The following is a 20,301-nucleotide window of genomic DNA, read 5'->3' on the forward strand; positions in this document are numbered from 1 at the left end:
TGGCTGTTCCAGATATTGTGCTTTATTTTGTTACTGTTATAATAGCTAATAAATCTTCTATGACTGAGCGGTTAGATATTGTTCTTGATTCTATGTTTTTCAGATTTCTTATTTTTCCTCGTTTATATAAATCTGATTCTGGCCGGATTTGCTTTTTTTTTTTTTTATGGATCTGGATGTCATATATTTCTGTTTTAATTGGAGAAGCTGATCATGCTATTTCTCGAAGGAACATGTCGATTATTGTATAAATGCATCACAAAATCAATCTAGTTCATTTGTTGTTCATCCTGGTGAAAATCCAGGTTTGGTTCTTATTACTCAGCCTCTTAATAGAAGAATTGTTTTTCTCGGAATAGATTTATCAAAGGATCTTTGATTGCTAATTATAATAGAAAAAGGAATTAAGATTACAGAGATTAAAACAAAACAAAGTTTAACATATTAATTAGATGAAAACACACACATCGATCAGATCATCAAACTCAAATAACCATTTTATTCCGAAGCACAGCCGTAGTGAAAATTAAGGATCCATAATCTCCCGGCGCCGGCAATATTTAACAATGAGTAGTGCAGAAACATCGACGGCGGAAGCCTCGGCAATGGCCTCCGCGGAAGCCCTCCGTCTGGCAAACGGAAGCACAATTGCTTTTGCTAACACATGAGCCCTTGAACCGGTGGCTCTGAGACTCACAGGTCCTGGCCTCTGCAACATTTGGCCCCATCACTGCATCCTCCAAACAAATTAAAACAAATTAATAATGTTTTAAATCAAAAATATGAGAGGTTCGATCCATAAAAATGAAAATAATCAAGAGCTAGTACTGGTTTTTTCCATTGTGAAAATAAAGTGTAAATTACACCTATGGCCACTGAACTTTACTAATTTTAACATGAACTTCAATTCTTAACAGTAACATTGAAATTTACACTTTTTAACGCCGGTGTCAACTCAACTTTAACTAACTCCTTAAAATGACTATTAACGACCTCAAAGTGAAAATATGCAAGAATTAAAGTTGTTCCGGACGATATCTACTAGAGGTGGCAAAATGACACACGATCCGATTACACGACACGAACACGACACGGATTTTTAGTATTAGTGTTGAGCTTAATAGGTAATGGGTCATTTTTGGGTTGACACGAAACTGACACGCTAATTTTTGGGTTGGGTTAGTGTTGATATGTGAACCCGAAAACGACACGAAATGACACGGATATTGAAAATTATTGTTATATTCTCTCATGTTTTTTTATGTCACTTTATTAATAAAGATAATAAAATTATAATTATTAATTGCAAATATTAATTTGAATTTCCTAAATTGTTATAAACACATTACATAACCCTCTAACATGATATTATCGAACTTTTCGATAATTATTGTTAGCATACTAATCTAAAAATGATATAAAATGTTTAAAAACAGTGCCAAATCTTCTTATATTTTTAAGAGTTATTATTAATATATACGCATAACAAAATTACATGTAACCCGAAAACACGACACGAAATCGACACTAACCCGAATAGGTTAACACGACTTTGACACGAAAGTTTTTGGGTTGGGTTTGGGTTTACTCTTTTTGACACGAACCCGAAATGACACGACACGAACACGACTCGAACACGATAATTGCCAGGTCTAATATCTACAATTAAACCATATTTTTTAATTTTCAAAATCACACTTTTTTTTGAAACTTTTTCCCTCTAAAAAGTCACTTTCTCCAAACCAAACAACATTTAAATTACCTCAAAATGAAAAATTTTAAAAATTAAAATTTCTTAAAATATCATTAATTCTTCGAATTTTTTATTTTGAGACTGTGAACGGTTGTTTTGAGGTATTGAGTGGCCACTAATATTAAAAAGTGTAAAGTTTCGTAAACATACCGTTAAAAATTAAAGTTCAATTAACATAATGTTAAAATGGATAAAATTCAGTAACCATGGATGTAATTTACCGAGAAAATAAATGAAAGATTATAGAAAATGGAACCTGCGGCGAGAAAGAGGAAGAGGAGAAAAAGAGCCGAAAAGAGACGCATGGGACGCTCCATTTCTTTCTTTTCTTTACACAAAAGAAAAAAAACAACTACTAAGAAAGCAAGTAATGGAGTGAGTGATAATAATCAGGTATATGCACCACCTATTTATATAAAAGAGCAAGTTTTTTTTTTTTTTTGAATAAAGTAATAAATTATTAGAAAGAATGTTTTTCGAATGTCCTAGATAAAGTGAAAGAGATTGCCTAATTTTCTTTAAATAGTTGTCTTATTTTGTCGGCAGATATTAAAGATCATAAACATGTTATCTAAACAATTGTGTTATTTAATCTCTACAATTTTAATACAAAGTATAAAGCTGAATAAATAAAATTTAGTGATAAGTCATGATATAGAAGGGATAAGATGTAAAAATATCCATAACGTTTATAAGTATGAACGATTTTACTTTTAACGTTTAAAATAATATAATTTTATCTTTAAAATTGAAAGCTAAAAGCAATTTTACTCTTAATATTAGTAAATTTGGTCAATTTTAGACATTATTATAAAACACAGAATATTTCAATCCTTATTCTGCACCAATTATATATAAATTGATTCCAAAAATGATTTCATATTTTTTTATTTAATAATAGAATTGAAGTTTAATATTTTTAAATTTGGTGAAATATGTGAATTTTTTTGTCAAGTTCTTATAAAATATATTGTATTTTTTTTAATTTTTTTCTATAAAAAATTTCACGTTTATCATATGTTTGTGATTTGTTACTAATAAGTGATAAAATAACACACATGTAAAGTGTAGATGATAAGATTCATGATCAAAACGACAATTTGATGAATAATTTCTCCAAATGACCAAACTTGTATATGGGTAAAATTGCTCTTAGTTGCCAATATTAAGGGTGAAATTGTATCATTTTAGACATTAGGGGTAAAATTGTTCATGAGTATAAATATTAGAGTTATTTTTGTACCTTATACCTAATATGATTAACAAACTTGACACTAATGTTATTAAATAAAAAAGGAGAAAGTACAAAAATAAACATACACTATGTGGTTTAAAAGTTGGCAAACGAATACCTTGAGGTTTATTGCGTTAGCAAACACAGTCAAAATTGACTAACGGTGTAAACAAAACTCAACAGTGAAAAGAAAAAGAATTGATTTTGTCTTTATATTTATTTATTTTATAAATTAACTTCATTATTATCTAATTATTACAAACAAAGTCCAAAATTAAAAATAAAAATCTAATATACCATCTTCTCCATATTTCTCTAATCTTTTCTTTTTCTTTTTCTTTTTTTTTTATAGAAATTGGGACGAGACAGAACTTGGGCGGGGTGAGCATCCATGGCCCAAGAACTGACAAACCCACAATATATAAATAAAAGAAAAGTGAGTGTTTGAACAAGAGAAGAGGAAGGAGAACAAACAAAAGAAGGGGGAGGAGAAAAGATAGGAAAAGTCAATAAAAACGCAATTGTGAAATATTACAAATGTCATTATTGATAAACCTGTGGCAAAAAGTAGGAGCTGAAGGCCACCAATTGATCACGGAGGAAGAGACTCCAAACTTTGCCAGTGCATCAGCAACTCTATTTCCTTCCCTAAAGATTTGTGAAAAGATAATGTTCATCCTAGAATAAATGCTGAGACAATGCAACCACTCTTGTCGAATACTCCAAGGGACATCCATTGAGTGGTGTCTAAGCAGATTAACTACGTACATTGAGTCTGACTCAACCCAAAGCTTATGCCAATTTTTCTCCCAAGCAAGATTTTTCTTCTTCTTTCTCTTCCTTCTCTCTCCTCTTTCTTAATTTCTCTCTCATCATCACCACCACCACCACTCCCCACGGATGGTATATTATAAAGTTAAAACTATTTAAAGTGGTTCAGTTTTAGCATCAATTTTTCATTTATCATTTGTTAGTTTTGAGTTTATAATGTACCGTTAAAAAGATCTCAATGTATAGAATACATTGGCGTATTTCAAGTTTTTTAAACTCTATGTATCCATTAGATATTTAAAAAATAACAAACCAGCATGTTTATAATTGTTATTGGATATATATAATTTAGAAAAATAATTCTAAGTTAATTATATATATATTATTTGTCATCAAAAAATAAATATTATTTATTTATTTATTTATTACGTAATCTGGTCTAATCAGTCCGATCAATCCGACCCTTCTATATATTCGGTTTGATGTCCTATCCAGTTTTCATAATAGTAGATTTTTCTAGTCACTGAAACTTAATATGACCGAGTTTAATAGGTTTAAATAAAATATTAGACACATAATCCAACAAAATCAGAAAAATAGAGCCTCTATATATGCTTTTTCCCATCCATTATTTATTAAGTTAATTTGTTTAAAATCATTATTTGCTCTATCAAGCAGACTTAAAAGAGATCAATAGGTTGATTTAACAAAGTTTCAAGTTTTGGGAGATAAATTAGAAAGTTTAAAAAGTAAAACAAAAATAGAAAAAGGTTATGGACATGATGATGGTGATTACTACTAGGCACTGAGGTGGCACATGTGAAAAGGTAGATGAGAGGCAGAGCTCACAAGTGTTTGTCTAGCAAGCAATGAATTATTGAACTGTGATTTTGGGTCACTTTTTTAAAACAATGCTGCCACTTCAGTACAGTGTACCCATAAAATAGATTGTGAATTATTATAAGATAAACTATATGATCTAGATCTCACTCTACTTTCCATTATTATTATTTTTTCTTGTAAGGTAATTATAGAGGTATTAAATTTAGTTCAATACAAAATACTGCCTATGGTTTATCATATTTACTACCTTAAGTTTGATTAGATGTACAATTGACAAGCTAGGGCGTTTTCAACTTTTGCTATGTTTTCAATGAGCAGAATCGGGTGGCAAATCGGCTTGCTGAGAGGGCTTTGAGCGTCTCTATTTTATCTTCTCCTCCTGATTTCCTGTTATCTTTGCTTTCTGAAGATATTGTGGGGGTTAGTTTTATTGAAACACCTTTCCACATGATTTTCATTTGACAAAATTATTTAAATAATGATAAAAATATTCTAACACATTAAATTTAAATGCTTTGATTTATTACACTAATGTGTTTGTTCAATGTTGAGTTTAATTGTATACAAGACATTAAGATTAAAAAGCCCAAAGGCCCATAAGTGGAAGTCAAGCCCAAATCAACACATCAAGACCATTCGGCCCAAGAGTTCAAAACGTATTCGTATCAAGTAAAACGACGACTCAGCGAAAGAAGGATCGAGAAGCCTTCTAACCGAAAAGCTTCAAGTGGAAGCTGCTGAGTTGGACGATAATGCAGTCTGGACAGCGGCAGACAAAGATCAACTTCTAGACAAAGTATTTCTACTTTGGGAAAAGTTCAGAAGGCGCAGGAAGCTGTCTCATGGACTTTACCTTAATTGTCGAAACATTCTGCCAAAGACTGACGAAGACAGAAGATGCAAGAATCCCATTGGCCAACGACGCTGAGCACGCCCAGAGTGACAACGACAGGAAGTTGTTTCCCTCCAATGGTTATTTCGAAATTCGAATCAACTGGTGCCTCAAGTGTCTCTATATAAAGGCCATCCATTTGCTTCAATCGATGCAGATCTTCAATTAGTCGAAACGCTGACCAAATTCATAATTGAAGTTTCTGTGAGAAAAGCAAAGCAAATACCTTACACCAATTTCCAATCTTGTGTAAAAGTCTAGAGTGATTTCAATCATCTAAAGTGTCTTAGCAATTGTTGGTTAGGACAAACACTTTATCATTTCTAGAAGAATAGAAAGGAGAGGCTGAGTACTCGGTTATAGTACTCAGCGGTAGATATAGGAGTGAGTAAAGGTATAGATGAAGGTACTCTTGTTATACTCAGCTTCTATTTGTAAAAGGTTTTGTGCTCTACCTTTAAAGAGCTCAGTAGAGAATTCAAAAAGCTCGGAACGAGTTCCGGGGACTGGACGTAGGCGGAGAGGCCGAACCAGGATAAGTCTGCTGAGTAATATCTTTCTAACCCTTAAACTCCTTTAATATATACTGCTTGCTATAAAACTGACTAAGTAAAGAACTCACGCTGAGTTAAGTTTACTAAGAAGCTGAGTTCAGTAATAGACTCTAAGTGCTATTTCTTGACTCAAGTAAAGAAGCAGACTTAGTCATAAGTTGACTAAGCTTGTGTCTTGAAACTACTTAGTGACGCTGTGTAAACCTTTTCATAAGAAAAGAAGTCAGCCTTAACGGATAAAATTTTAAATAGTTCCTATCGCCCCCTTGGAACTAACTTGTCACGTTATAAGGGACCAACAAGTGGTATCAGAGCTTAAAAGCTCACTAAGCAAGGTACAACTACCTTGAGCTGATCCCCACTATGGCTGAGAACAGCACTCGGTTTCTCCCAGGAAATCTGACAACTCAGATTTTACCTGAGGGTCTGTCCATAACTCGGCCTCCTCTATTCTTTGAGTCTAACTATACCTTTTGGAAGAATAGAATGAAAAATTTCATTCAGGCAACAAATATGAGTGCATGGCTATCTATAGTCCAAGGCCCATTTGTTCCTGTTGAAACTATTGATGGTCAAACGGTTGTCAAAGCTGAGACTAGATGGACAGAGGATGATCTCATGAAGCTACAAAATAATGCTTTGGATATAAACATGCTTCACTGTGCGTTAGATGCTGTTGAATACAATAAGATTTCAGGTTGTGAGTCAGCGCAGGAGATCTGGAAGAATCTGGAGGTTACCTATGAAGGAACCAACAAGGTGAAAGAATCCAAAGTCAACCAGCACATGAGGTTGTACGAGCTGTTTGAAATGAATGATGATGAAGGAATCTCTGACATGAACGCAAGGTTTACGAACATAATCAACGAGCTCAATAGACTTGGAAAGATCTTCACTGAGGAAAGCAAGTCAAGAAGATTCTTAGGAGTCTTCCTAAAATCTGGCAAGCAAAGAAAACTGTTGTTGAGGAAGCTCTAGACTTAACCACCTATAAGTATGATGAACTCATTGGCTCGCTGCTGACCCACGAGATATCAATGAAGAACTTCGAGGTGAAGGAAAAGTCTGAAGACAAGAAGCAAAAGTCTCTTGTCATGAAAGCTGACTCCACTTATGGGAGCTCAACAGACGATGAAGAAAGGGCTATGTTCACTAGAAAGATGAAAAGGCTGTTCAGAAAGAATGACAAATATTCTAAGAAGCCTTACAAGAAGTTTGATAAGTACAAAGCTGACTCCAGCGACAACAAGTACAAGAAAGACAGCTCAAAGCCCATTCTATGCTTTGAATGTCATCAAACTGGCCATATCAAGTCAAGCTGTCCCACGCTGAGGAAAGAAAGGAAGAACGGCAAGAAGGCAATGGTGGCAACCTAGAGTGATAGTGATGAGTCATCATCATCAGAAGCTGATGCCACTGAGTCAGCAAAGATCTGCTTCATGGCAGATGAGCTTGCTAAGCCTTGTGTTTCTGAGCATGTTGACCCCTCCATTGCATCTGACGATGAGGAACACTCAACTGAGGTAATATCACTACCCTTGCTCAGAAATGAAATGGTTAATGCCCTGAGTGACCTCTACACACTTGTCAAAAAGTGTAATAAAAAGGTTAGAGCACTCAGCAGGCGATGTGACGAGGTTGAGGGGGTTAAACTGAATGACCTTCGATATCTTCTCCATGACAACTTAACTTTGCATAGTAATGTAGAAATTATGCAAAAGTTTGTCTCTGAGGTCTAATCAGATTCTAAGAAACTGAGAAAGGATGTCACATCTATTTAGAACCAACTTAAGGTTCCGAATAAAAGAAATATTCCTCTGAACACTGAGTACCGAAGTACTAGTCAGCAGAGATGGAATCCTCAGCGGAATGTCCAGTGTGACTTCTGTGGGAAGAAAGGACACACCACAAAGGTGTGCTGGCACGCTCAGCACTGGGGTGCTGACCAGTCAGTGAGACATCCTAAACGGAAGGTCAGCTGTGACTTTTGTGGAAAGAATGGACATACTGTCCAAGTATGTCGTCATAAAATGAAATATGATGCTTTACCTGTTGAACCTAACAAACAACGACCCAAAAAGAATTGGGTACCTAAAAGCAACTAGCTATATTGTAGGTAAGCCTGAGGTGTGCTGAGAAGTCAAAGATGTGGTACATTGACAGCGCATGTGACGCGACCTCACGCGGTTGTGGAGTGAGGCCGATCTTAGGGATAAGTGTACCCCGTCGTTATCAAGTAATAAAATTCTGGAAAGTCCAGGTATCGTCCACAGGATTTATTTCTGCAAGTATCGAGTTACTTGGTTTCAGGTGTTATCTAGGCTTAGGGGGTTTTGAGTTGGTTTTTCTTAAGTTAATCTACTCCTAGGTTAGATTATACTACTCCTAGCTAAGTTATCTGATTCTAACTAAGTTATTCTACGCCTAATTAAGTTACTCTACCCCTAATTAAGTTAAACTACTCCTAAGTGATCTTTTACCAATGCAATTATCCGAAGGAATATGAAGGGATACGATGATAATGAAAATAGATTGTTTAAGCAATTGAATTAAAATCTAAGTCACTTGTGTCCGAGGAGATTAACCCGACCTATCCTCCTAAAGTCCCTAGTTCGTGATTCCCTTATAAGGCCGAAACTAGCTCTAAGGCTCATCAATTTGGGCTTAATCTTCTATAGGGTCGTCAATCCTATAGGCACTGACTAGGTCAGATTCAGCTCGCAATAGGTGCCAACTTGATTTTGGGATTATCGAATGAGTTAAACCAATCAGACAAAGCATAAGACAAAGATTAAAGCATTAAAACAATTGAATGAACAAGAACTATAATATATATCAAAGATGAAAGTATTGTCACGAAGTTACAATGAGCCTAGGATTCATAACATGTATCAGAGGCTAGACAGAATGTAAAAGAAGAAAAATCCCTTTCAGGGAACCTGTCTACCAATGCAGGCGTCTTCCTAGGACTTAAGGATGGAGCTTGAGCAATCCTCGGTGAGCGGAGCTTCGGAGGTGTCTTCAATGGAGGTTTGAAGGATATGGAGGAGGTGGAGAGGATTTCTCAAGATGAAAAGCTAGGAAAATTACAAAAGATAAAAGATGCCTAATTACATTGGAAAAAATCCTATTTATAGACGCGGCTCGGGCCCTTTTCTTAACCTATTTCGTGTCCTTATGCAGGTAGGAAGTCGTGGGGTCCATCGTGGCGTCGTGGGGGCGGAATTGGTCTTTTTGACGTAGGCGGAGAGGCCGAACCAGGATAAGTCTGCTGAGTAATATCTTTCTAACCATTAAACTCCTTTAATATATACTGCTTGCTATAAAACTGACTAAGTAAAGAACTCACGCTGGGTTAAGTTTACTAAGAAGCTGAGTTCAGGAATAGACTCTAAGTGCTATTTCTTGACTCAAGTAAAGAAGCAGACTTAGTCACAAGTTGACTAAGCTTGTGTCTTGAAACTACTTAGTGACGCTGTGTAAACCTTTTCATAAGAAAAGAAGTCAGCCTTAACGGAAAAAATTTTAAATAGTTCCTATCCCCCCCTTGGAACTAACTTGTCACGTTATAAGGGACCAACAAGTTTTCCTAGGCTTATCCCGGGTTAATTTGTTGTGGTGTTTGTTTTTGTCTTTACTTTCTTTTCCCTACCAAAAAAAAATATTGTACACATTTCACGTTTTTTTATTAATTTAACAGTTTAGGAATTAAATTACCGTTTAAAATCATTTTATACAACTGCAATTCGATTTGGGGGTTATATTTTATCATTATGTAAGTGTAATTTTTTATAAAGATAGAAATTTTTTTATTGTCATCAAAATTCAACGATGTAATTTATAATACGGTGTTTTGTTAAAAAAATATACTACATATCAAGGAATTGGTTGAACTAAAAATTTAAACTGATAGTTAAAGGTTCAATTCGTATTAATATCTGAGAAACATTCGCATGCAGATGTCACTACAAGAAAATAGTAAATTAGAGACCGAATATTCAGTCACTAATGCGGTCGCAAAGGCCATTTAGCAGCTGAATATAAGGTCGCTAAATGACAAGTTGGCAACATCGACCTGTTTTTTCTTCAATGGGTCGTAAATATTGCGATCCTTTTTAACGAGCGACGTTTGCATCCTTGTGTGATCGCTGACAAACAAAAGCCATGTGTCGGTGATACCGGCGAAATACAACGAAATGGTTGTCAATAATTTTTTGGATACTTTTTCGTATCAATGAGAATTACAAGAACAATTACAAGTAAACTTCACAATAAATTAAACACAATTAATTAATAATATTCATAAAATTAGAAATATATATTTATAAATAATATTTGAAGTTTAAGTAAATATACATAACTAGATTAACAATAAAATTAAAATATATAAATATCATATTCTAAAATCTAATTAAGTTAATCTAATAAATTAAAATCTAATTAAGTTAATCTAATAAATTAAGTCAAAATATATATTATAATCTAAAATCTAAGAGCATCTCCAAGTAGGGTTATAATCGAGCCAAGCTTTGACCTGCTCAAGCTCGGTTCGCTATAATTAACGAGCTTGAGCCCAAGCTGAGCTTTGGCTTGCTCAAGCTCGGCTCATTAGAAAATAAACAAGCGTCGAGCTTATTTCGAGTTCAAAATACTCTTTGAACTTGGTTCATTAAGAAAAATATCTAACCATGAACTATTTGTAAGTAAATCGTTAATTATATTTATAAAATTTGCTCACAAATAGCTCTTTAATTGTGTACATAAACAAGCTCACAAGCAAAGTTCGTAAATAAATAAATAAGATGCTTACAAATAATTCATCTATTACTCATTTTTTATGTTTGTGAACGAACTCATCTAATAGCAAATGAAATAATATTAAGTTTAGATATTTCTGAACTATCACAAAATTATATAGTTTTCTACAAAACTAAAACTTGTTCATAAATGTTCTAATCGAGCCTGCTCACGATCTTTCTTGCCGAGCTTTAGCTTGCTCAAGCTCAGTTCGTTTACGAACCGAGCCAACAAATCATGCTCACGAGCGGCTCGTTTACAAATCGAGCCGAGATTTTATCGAGCTGACCACGGAACCGCTCATGAGCGGCTCGGCTCATTTACAGTCCTATCTCCAAGAGACTCTTAGTCTACTCTCTAAAAATAATAGATTCTTAATGATTTAAAGAGTGATTAATACATATCATCTCCAATAATACTCCTCCTATACAGTCCTTATTTATTATTTTATCATGAAAATTATTAAGTATTGTTATATTACCAATAGTCAGAGGAGAGAGACTACTTACTAATAAATTATTAATAAAAAAAACAAAATAAGAAAGGGATTAAGAGTGGAGAGAAGCTCCCCAGTAATAGAGCAGATAAGGAGGCTCTTAGAGCATCTCAATGTGGGGTGCTTGATGAGATGGATGGTGCTTGGAAGAGTGTCTTCCATTACTTGGTTTTTTATGGCAATATTGTCATTTTTTGGCACCCATATTTTTATTATTTTTTTAATATAAAAAATGATTTAATTGTCTATTATTGGTGCATTTTCATGATAATATTTATAATTAAAATAAATTATAATAATTTGTGGGACTATAGTGGTAATTTTTGGAGTTGCTTAGAGCATTTTCTAAAACAATTGCCAAAAGTGATGTGAATGAGAGAGGATAAAATAATATATTTTAGGATGATTTGTTAAGTTTTTGCAACTTTTGATGTTGCTTACATTGGATATGCTCTTAATGCTTTGATGAGTCACTATACTGTTGAAGTAGCTCAACCCTTATGGGGGAGTATCCAGGAACAACGTCAACAGTTTTAGGGGAGTAAGTAAAATATATTCCTTTGAATATTTTTATCATCATCAAAATAAGGCAGATTGTTGAAACCCAATTTTGATGAGCTTTTGATTGTGGTAAAAAAAATTCCAATTAAGGAACTAGATCCCTCAAGTAATTAAAATTCAAAATTAATATATGTCCTTATGTACTAACAATTTTGCTTAAGGATTAAAAATTGTACCAGGCATATTAGGCCACTTAAGCAAAAATTCCATTAGCCAAATAAAGGTCCAGTCGGAAGCAGCCCAAGTCCAGAAGCAGAAGCAAGCCCAGTCCAAAACCCAGAAGAAGACAACGTCATCGTTTTCTCCAACAAGCTTGCCTGTTCTGGATAAAACACAGAGAACAGAAATTTCTGTCATTTACTCATCTCTATCTACTATCACCAAAATGGAAACGCTCAGCCTACAGCCTACGAAATCAGAAACCAAAAAAAGATTTGGTTGAAGCTCTCAACGGTCTTTTGAAGACAGAAACATCTAGTTTCGTCATTTAGCAAAATAGACAGAACCACCATAAGCTCTAGAGAAGAACAAAGGTTGTTTCTTTTTAATGGTCTTCTACTGGATTCAAACGGCTAGTTTGAATCTTTGCCTATAAAAGCCAAGCTCAAGAACAAAGACAAATACCATTTTTTCATAAGTGCAAAAAGCTTATACGAGATATATTCTAAAAAGCTAGAAACATAGAAAAGTGTAATACACAACCCAAGTTCATATTTGTATAATTGATTAGAGAGAGATTAGTTCAAATACATTTCTTATCTGAAGAAATTGTATTTTTCTATTGTAAATCAGTAGTCTTTCATTGCTTCGGTCATAAGCAGCAAATAGTGAATTAGTTAAGTGTTGAGTGAAGGAAGGTACTTCATTCAGACTTAGGCTATTGTGTAAAAAGTTTGTTCTCTAACTCTGAAAGAGATCAGTAGTAGGTATTCTGATGACTGGACGTAGGCAGGAGGCCGAACCAGTATAAATCTAATGAGTAATTTCTTTTCTTGATATTGCCTTTTACTTATATTGAATATTACATGCTCTGATCTTTATCTCACATATTAACACTCTGAATATTGTGTGTATAACTTAAAGATCATTTGCCATAAGCTCTTTAGAGCCTCTGCTAAAAGAGTTATCCTCTAAATGGAAAGTTTCAGAAGCTAAAACAATCTCAGTAGGCTCAAGTGCTAAAAAGTCAGTAGAATGAAGTTGCCTCTGATACTGAAAATTGCCCTCTTTGTTTTATGGTTAAATAATTTATTAGTCTCCTAGTTTTTACCTAACACACTGTTTAGTCCCCCTATTTTGAAAAGCACATTTTAAGGTCCCTATCTTTTGCCAATATTAACCTTGTGGCCCTTTTATCTATTTTTTTTAGATTTTTAACCGAACATATCTTAGTTTTTAGGACAACCACATTACAATACAAGTTGACCATGTTACTCTGTTATTTTATATATATATATGTTTATGCTAAAATATATCGATTACAAGTCTAAAAAAACTAAACAAAAGGATCAAAGGGTTAATATTGGCAAAAGCTAGGGACCTTATAATGTGTTTTTCAAAATAGAGGGACTAAACAGTATGTTAGGTAAAAACTAAGGGACTAATAAATTATTTACCCTTGTTTTATTGACTTGAGTAAGATAGACAAACTATTGGAATATATTTTTTCTGAATTAATTCATGTAATGAAGAATTAATCTTACTTAATTATTTCACGTTAATGATAATTAAAATTAATGTAACCACTAAAATATTTTATAGAATTAATAATGAACATTAATTTCATTTAACTATATTAATGAGATTTAATTCTCAAGTAACCACCTGACCTTGAAGTTATAAACTGCAAATTAGTAAATAAAATTAACTTAAAAACAATTTATAGAATGAAACAAAAAAGAGGTTATGGAAAATTCAAGTTCTGTCTTCTCCCAATTTCTATATAAAAAAAGGTTATGGAAAATTCTTATAGCACATAAATAAATGTAAGGCGAATAATCCAGTTACTTCTTGCAGTGTAAATTACTTAGATGTTTGTTGTCCTCAGATTAGACTCTAGCAAGTGCACTAGATACAAGTAATAAATTGATAAGTAGAGTATCGTCTCCTCAGGGATTGATGACCAAATTTTACTAGAAAAACTTTGCAGATAGGGTGTTCGTGGTGTGTGATTTTCTTTAGTTGAGAAATATTGTGATTTGGTAACAACAAAACTAATTAAGATATTCAGTGTAATAAAATGAGTTTTGATTATGATAAAAAGAGGGAACATGCTAGGCCACAGCGGAACAGGTTACTTTCAGCCTCTAAACATCCTATTTATTCATGAATGACATAAAGTGAAGTCAAGGTCTCTGTTTTAAAGCTCACTTAAGTCAACTTTCGTGTGTTCTTAAGATTCTAAGATGTACTACAACCTTAAAGGCCCTTAATGTTGGTTCTTTCTTGCATTACGAGCGAAACAGCATTTCTGTTTAGAAAACCCTTGATACAATCCCCTAATATTCCTATTTCGGGTCTTGGACGTTTGATAGAGAGTTCGGTGAAGATGAAAGCAGTGTCCTATCATTCATCTTACACTAAGATACATGTATATAATCATGTGAATAGAAGCTTTATCAAACACAACATCATATATTATCATTCATTCATAAATAAGAAAAATAGAAGACTTACATAACCAGCCCTTGCTGGCCAAGCCCGTTCAGTTGACTACTCACTCATAATGATGAGTGAACAACCACAGAAATTGCAATAACTCCCCATTAATGGAGTTAGGTCTCCAAAATAAAGAGAACTCTCGTGGAAGATGAAGTTTCAGCCCCCCAAAAAGTTATCTCTCTCATTTTACAGTAATCTATTTAATTAGGAGGAAAGAAACATAAAAAATATACTAAAAAGTACACTAAACAGACCGTTCTGACAGATTATGGCCACTTGAACACTTCAAGGCCCAAATCTTCTTCAACAAGCTAGATTTCCACTGGTCCCACGTCTTTGCTTGGCTGTCTTCCATCTCTTTACATGCTATTGCCCTTTGGTTCATAAATTTCCCTTTACTTTTTCCTGCAACGGGCTGTTTGACAGCTTTCTTCACAAAATCTGCAAAAAGGGTTCTTTAGTCCTAAATTAATAACAATTAACAGCCCATAAGCCCATTTTTAGTGAAATAACATATGGTTATTAGGGTCAATTATAAACCCATCAAATACCCCCAAATTGAACTTTTGCTTGTCCTCAAGCAAACACAACAGAAAATAGAGAAAAGAACAACAAAAAAGGGAAAAGCAAAGAAAATAAAAACAAAAGGGAATGACATAGAAACAAGGCAATGGAGAAAACATAAGAACAAGAACCGGAACAGATCTAGAAGAGATAATAGACAACAAAAAGAAAAAGCAATAGCAGCAGAACTTTATTCAACTTTCAACTAACTCAACCTTTGATTAGCACACAAGAGCTTGATGACAATGTGGTTAGACCAGATCTAAAACATGCATTCCAATTCAAGAAATTCGTCAAAGCGTAAGGTTGAGCTTCAAAATTCAATCCAACAACCTGTATGCCCCAAAGTGCCTCACTAAGGAAGGAATTTTCACTCACTCTCAAATGGCCTTTGTCGCCACAAGGAAGGGAATGGAACTTCACTCCTCAGCTTAGTACACACATCAATAGGCTATAATTTTGCTTATTGGCCCTATCTCCACGGATTAAAAATTATCCAAACATAGTCAAAAGGTCTTAAACATAGGTTGTAATGTTAGGCTAAGGCTAAGGTATGGAACTGAATGGCTATTTAAATGTAAGAATTCTGTCTACATGCACTGCAATTCACCATACTCAGTTCTCAACACTGAGCAATTCTGCCTCAACCTAATCACTCTACACAGCCTGTTTCACAACATTGGCCAAACGATTCTTCAAACACACAAAATACAACCATCCAAACATTTCATTTCAGGCTCAAGATATAAACATGTGTCCTGAAAATGAAAAGACTTTATTCAAACATATTTTTGTTATCTTCTAAAATTCCTATTTGGGATTATTTATTTTTTATTTTTTTTTCTTTTAACCTTAATCAAAAAGTGGTCCTCACTCCATCATCATCCCTCAAATGTCATCATTTCAACAATTTTATCTTTATACACTCATATTTTCTCAAAAATGTATTTTTCTTTAACTAGAGCAGCTTGTTCTGAGGCATGAGACAAATTCAAGGCATTTTGGGATTAAAGTGAAGGGAATTGGCTCCTTTAAGTTGTGTTTCAGAAAGAATAGGCTAAGGCACAAGTTGGTTATCCTAAAAGTGTGAGTGCAATGCACGGGTAAGCTTTTTGTGGAGTGAATTTGGGATCTAAATGCCTTTTTCATCCTATGTTCTTCCAAAATTTTACCATTTTGACTAGGCAACCAAAGCAAAACCTACCTAAAGACAATATGTACTAGCCCTCTCATAAAGAATCAATGCATTTACATGCTAATGTAGGCTCAAGTTCTCACAATTTAGGGCTTTTACATGCACTAGGGCTTAAGGTCCTCTAATTGAATTTTGAATCAAAACCCAAAATTTTCAAAACTTCTATCTTTTGAAAATTGAATTATCACTGGGTTCACCACACACTAAATTTGAGGTGCAAGCATGCAATCATTGATTGGCAATTGAAAGTCTTTTTTTTTAATATATATATCATTCTGCTGCTATATACAGAAAGAAAGGGAAATCATAGAGCAAAAAACTAGAAACAGAACATGATGTTCAGAAACAGAGAACAACACAGAATTTTTAGACATTTAACACAAAGTACTAGGAATTAAGAAAAACTATGAACATGTACTATCATTTACAAGACAGAAAAAGAAAGGGAATGACACAACATTTGGGGTTCGAATGACACACTAACAACCATATCAAGCAAGTGTCTAATTTTGAGTTTCCTCAAATTTTCACAAGCTAATTTCACCTTTCCATCACAGTTTTCATCAAAATTTTAGGGCTTTTATCCCGTTCTCACAACAAATATATCAAGATATTCATTTTCTTTCCCCACCCCCAAATTAAAATGTAACATTGTCCTCAATGTTAAACTTAAATGCCATGAGAGTGGACATTTGCAGATTATCACAAGCATGCAGTAGACAGGAAATTAGAAGTAGGGTTAGATTCGTTACCGAAAGAGGAAGACAGCAAACACCCCCAAATTAATTTGGTAAAAATTCAAACTCCAACCTAATTTTAGGAAATGAAAGTTTAAAACCTTTGCCAACAAAATTTAGGAAGAACCACAAAATTCAACATTAGTCATGTTAGTGCATAAAAATAACAAAATTAAAAAGGAATTTAACACAAATCTAACTAAGGGATAGATAAATTGGGGGTTGCCCAATTAGTTTGCTGTAATTGGTGTTTGCAGCGAACACACTGTTCTTTTTGAGTCATGGTGGATCCTGGAAGTGGACGGTCTCAACTACTCCTGGTTCAAAAATTTCTACAGCCCCATGAAGGAACACCTTGTTCACAATATAAGGTCCAGACCATCTGCACTTCAATTTTTCAGGGAACAGCCTCAACCTGGAATTATACACGAGCACTTTCTACCCTTTATGGAATTCCTTCCCTTGAATCTTTTTATCACGCCACCTTTTGGGGGTGGGTATATCAGGTGGTTCTTTGTGTGAGGGCCCAATTGTGTTTGGTGGAAGTGGTGATTTTGTTGCTGTTTCTAGGGAACAACCTGTTCCTTCACAGATATTCACTTCTTCCCCCAGCAGTGTTTCCAAAGTGTCTTGGTGATAGTCCTGCAAAACAGACGAGGTGTGGCATGCATCCAAAAAATAGCATGTATCATCACTTGAGTTAGCACGCCTCATGGCCTCATTCATCCTAAAAATTATTTCTTCACCATTTATCCTTAAAAACAATTGTCCCTTTTCAACATCTATCAAGGCCCTACCCGTAGCTAAAAATGGTCTCCCTAAAATGATGGGCACATGCAAATCCTCATCTATGTCCATGATAATAAAGTCTAGGGGTAATATGAATTTCCCTATTTTAACTAGCACGTCCTCCACAATTCCCCTAGGATAACGTACAGATCTATCTGCTAATTGAATCGACATCCTAGTAGGTTGAGGTTCTCCCAAGCCTAGCCTAGCATAAACAGAATATGACATAAGATTGATACTAGCTCCAAGGTCACACAATGCATTTTCAATATTCAATTTACCAATGGAACAAGGGATTGAGAAACTCCCTGGATCTTTGAGCTTTTTAGGAAGCTGCTGCCTGTTCTGCAGTATTGAGAAACAGTCTCGATTCAGTTGGATCATGGAGATGTTCTCAAGCTTTTTCTTGTTGGACAAAATATCCTTCAAGAACTTGGCATACTTTGGCATCTGAGCCAGAGCTTCCACAAATGGAATATTGATGTGTAACTTTCTCAATGTATCAAGGATTTTGGAGTTTTGCTCATTCAGCTTTTGATTCACAAGCCTTGCTGGATAAGGAACAGGTGGTACATAGGGAGGAGTTGGAATATACTTCTCCCTAGGTTCCTCCTGGACTTGAATAGGCTCATGTTCTTGAGCAACCTGCCTGGTGGCCTCTGGAACAGTCTGTTCCTTAACAGTTTCAGCTTCTTTTGAGGTACCTGTAACATCAACAACTTTTTTAGTTTTAGTAGGGGCAGAGATTTCTTTACCAGACCCCAGCGTGATAGCCATGACATCTCCCTTAGGATTAGGCTCGGTATTGCTTGGAATGACACCCTTTCCCTTGGATGAGCATGAATTTGCCAATTGATGCATTTGAGTCTCCAGATTCTTGATGGAAGCTTGAGTTTGCTTCATGAATTGCATGATCATGGTTTTCAAATCTGGCTCAACCTCTTCTTTAGCCTGAACAGGCTGTTTGTACTGTTTCTGAGGTTGTTGTTAGTATTGCTCTCATTGTTGCTGCTGGTACCTAAGTTGTTCTTGCTGATTTTGCTGCTGTATCCACTCAAAGTTGGGATGATTCATGGAACCAGAATCATATGTGTTTGAGTACGGATTGGGTGAATTTCTTTGATTGTACCCAACATAATGACATTGTTCTTGGTTGGCTTTGCTCGGTTTAACCCTTGGACAATTGATATCGAGGTGTGGACCACCACAAAAGTCACATTCATCAGAAAATGAAGGTTCACTATGAATGGAAGACACATTCATCTTGCTGATTTGCTTAACAAGCTGTTCCACCTGAGTTGTCAGCTTTGAAACAACATCAGAATCTGAAATCTTCTTCCCATCACTCCTCACCGCGTGCCAATTGTAACTTGTATTGACCACCCTTTCAAAGAGATCATATAGAGCTTGTGGTTCAAGATCTTCAGGGCTACCGTTTGCAATGGACTCAATTTGAATTTTATAGGTATTGGTGACTCCATTATAGAAATTCTGAACTTGCATCCACATGGGAATGCCATGGTTTGGTACCCTTCTCAAGAGCTCCTTGTAATGTTCCCAAGCCTCGGCTAACGACTCATTTTCTTCTTACATAAAACGAGAAACCTCGTTTCTCAACTTGATAGCTTGCCGTGGTGGGAAGTACTTCATCAAGAATGCACTAGCCATCTCTTACCAAGTAGTTATTGATCCAGGTTGAAGGTTCTTCAACCAAACTCTTGCTTTATCCTTTAGAGAGAAAGGAAACAGTTTTAACCTTATAACATCATCGGTTACCCCCCTATTTGTTCTGAAAATGTTACACATTGCAACAAAATCCTGAATATGAGCATTGGGGTCTTCATTGTGGTATCCACTGAACTGAACAACAGTTTGAAGCATTTGTATCATGGATGGCTTGATTTCGAACAGGTTGTTCCCCTCATTAGGCAGCACAATACATGATGAGTGCCCTTCAGTGGTAGGTCTTGAATAGTCTCTGATTCTCATGACTGGTGGATTATTGTTTTCACCTTCTTCTTCTTGAACAGGTTGTTCTAGTACTCTTCCAGCCATTCTTCTTTGTCTTGCTCGTCTAGCTGCTGTCTGGTTCCTTCTACACGTTCTTTCTAACTCAAGATCGATAGGAAAGGTTGTACTATTAAACAAACAGATTAAAAACACCTTGTTTCACTGAAATTTTCAAATAAAATTGTTCCTTTCAATCCCCGGCAACGGCGCCAAAAACTTGTTGTCCTCAAATTAGACTCTAGCAAGTGCACTAGATACAAGTAATAAATTGATAAGTAGAGTATCGTCTCCTCAGGGATTGATGACCAAATTTTACTAGAAAAACTTTGTAGACAGGGTGTTCGTGGTGTGTGATTTTCTTTAGTTGAGAAATATTGTGATTTGGTAACAACAAAACTAATTAAGATATTCAGTGTAATAAAATGAGTTTTGATTATGATAAAA

General features: G+C 34.9%; 1 protein-coding gene across 1 annotated transcript; it reads right to left on the reverse strand.

Moving 5' to 3' along the window:
* Positions 1-360: 360 nt before the first annotated feature.
* On the reverse strand, positions 361-2,159 carry LOC136234925 (defensin Ec-AMP-D2-like). Its single transcript, XM_066024417.1, has 2 exons — positions 2,010-2,159; positions 361-730 (listed from the first exon to the last, which is right to left on the reverse strand). The coding sequence occupies exons 1-2, from the start codon at positions 2,068-2,070 to the stop codon at positions 561-563; spliced, it is 231 nt and encodes a 76-aa protein (XP_065880489.1). The 5' UTR covers positions 2,071-2,159; the 3' UTR covers positions 361-560.
* Between the last annotated feature and the right edge of the window lie 18,142 nt (positions 2,160-20,301).

The sequence above is a fragment of the Euphorbia lathyris genome, chromosome 7 (assembly GCF_963576675.1).
Source record: "Euphorbia lathyris chromosome 7, ddEupLath1.1, whole genome shotgun sequence".
Taxonomy (NCBI): Eukaryota; Viridiplantae; Streptophyta; class Magnoliopsida; order Malpighiales; family Euphorbiaceae; genus Euphorbia; species Euphorbia lathyris.

What these genes read in the sequence shown, in the direction of transcription:
- LOC136234925 (XM_066024417.1), bottom strand. Translation starts at nt 2,070, where the DNA reads ATGGAGCGTCCCATGCGTCTCTTTTCGGCTCTTTTTCTCCTCTTCCTC. An exon ending in CTTCCTCTTTCTCGCCGCAG is followed by an intron (nt 731 to 2,009) that starts GTTCCATTTTCT and finishes TGGAGGATGCAG; the next exon opens with TGATGGGGCCAAATGTTGCA.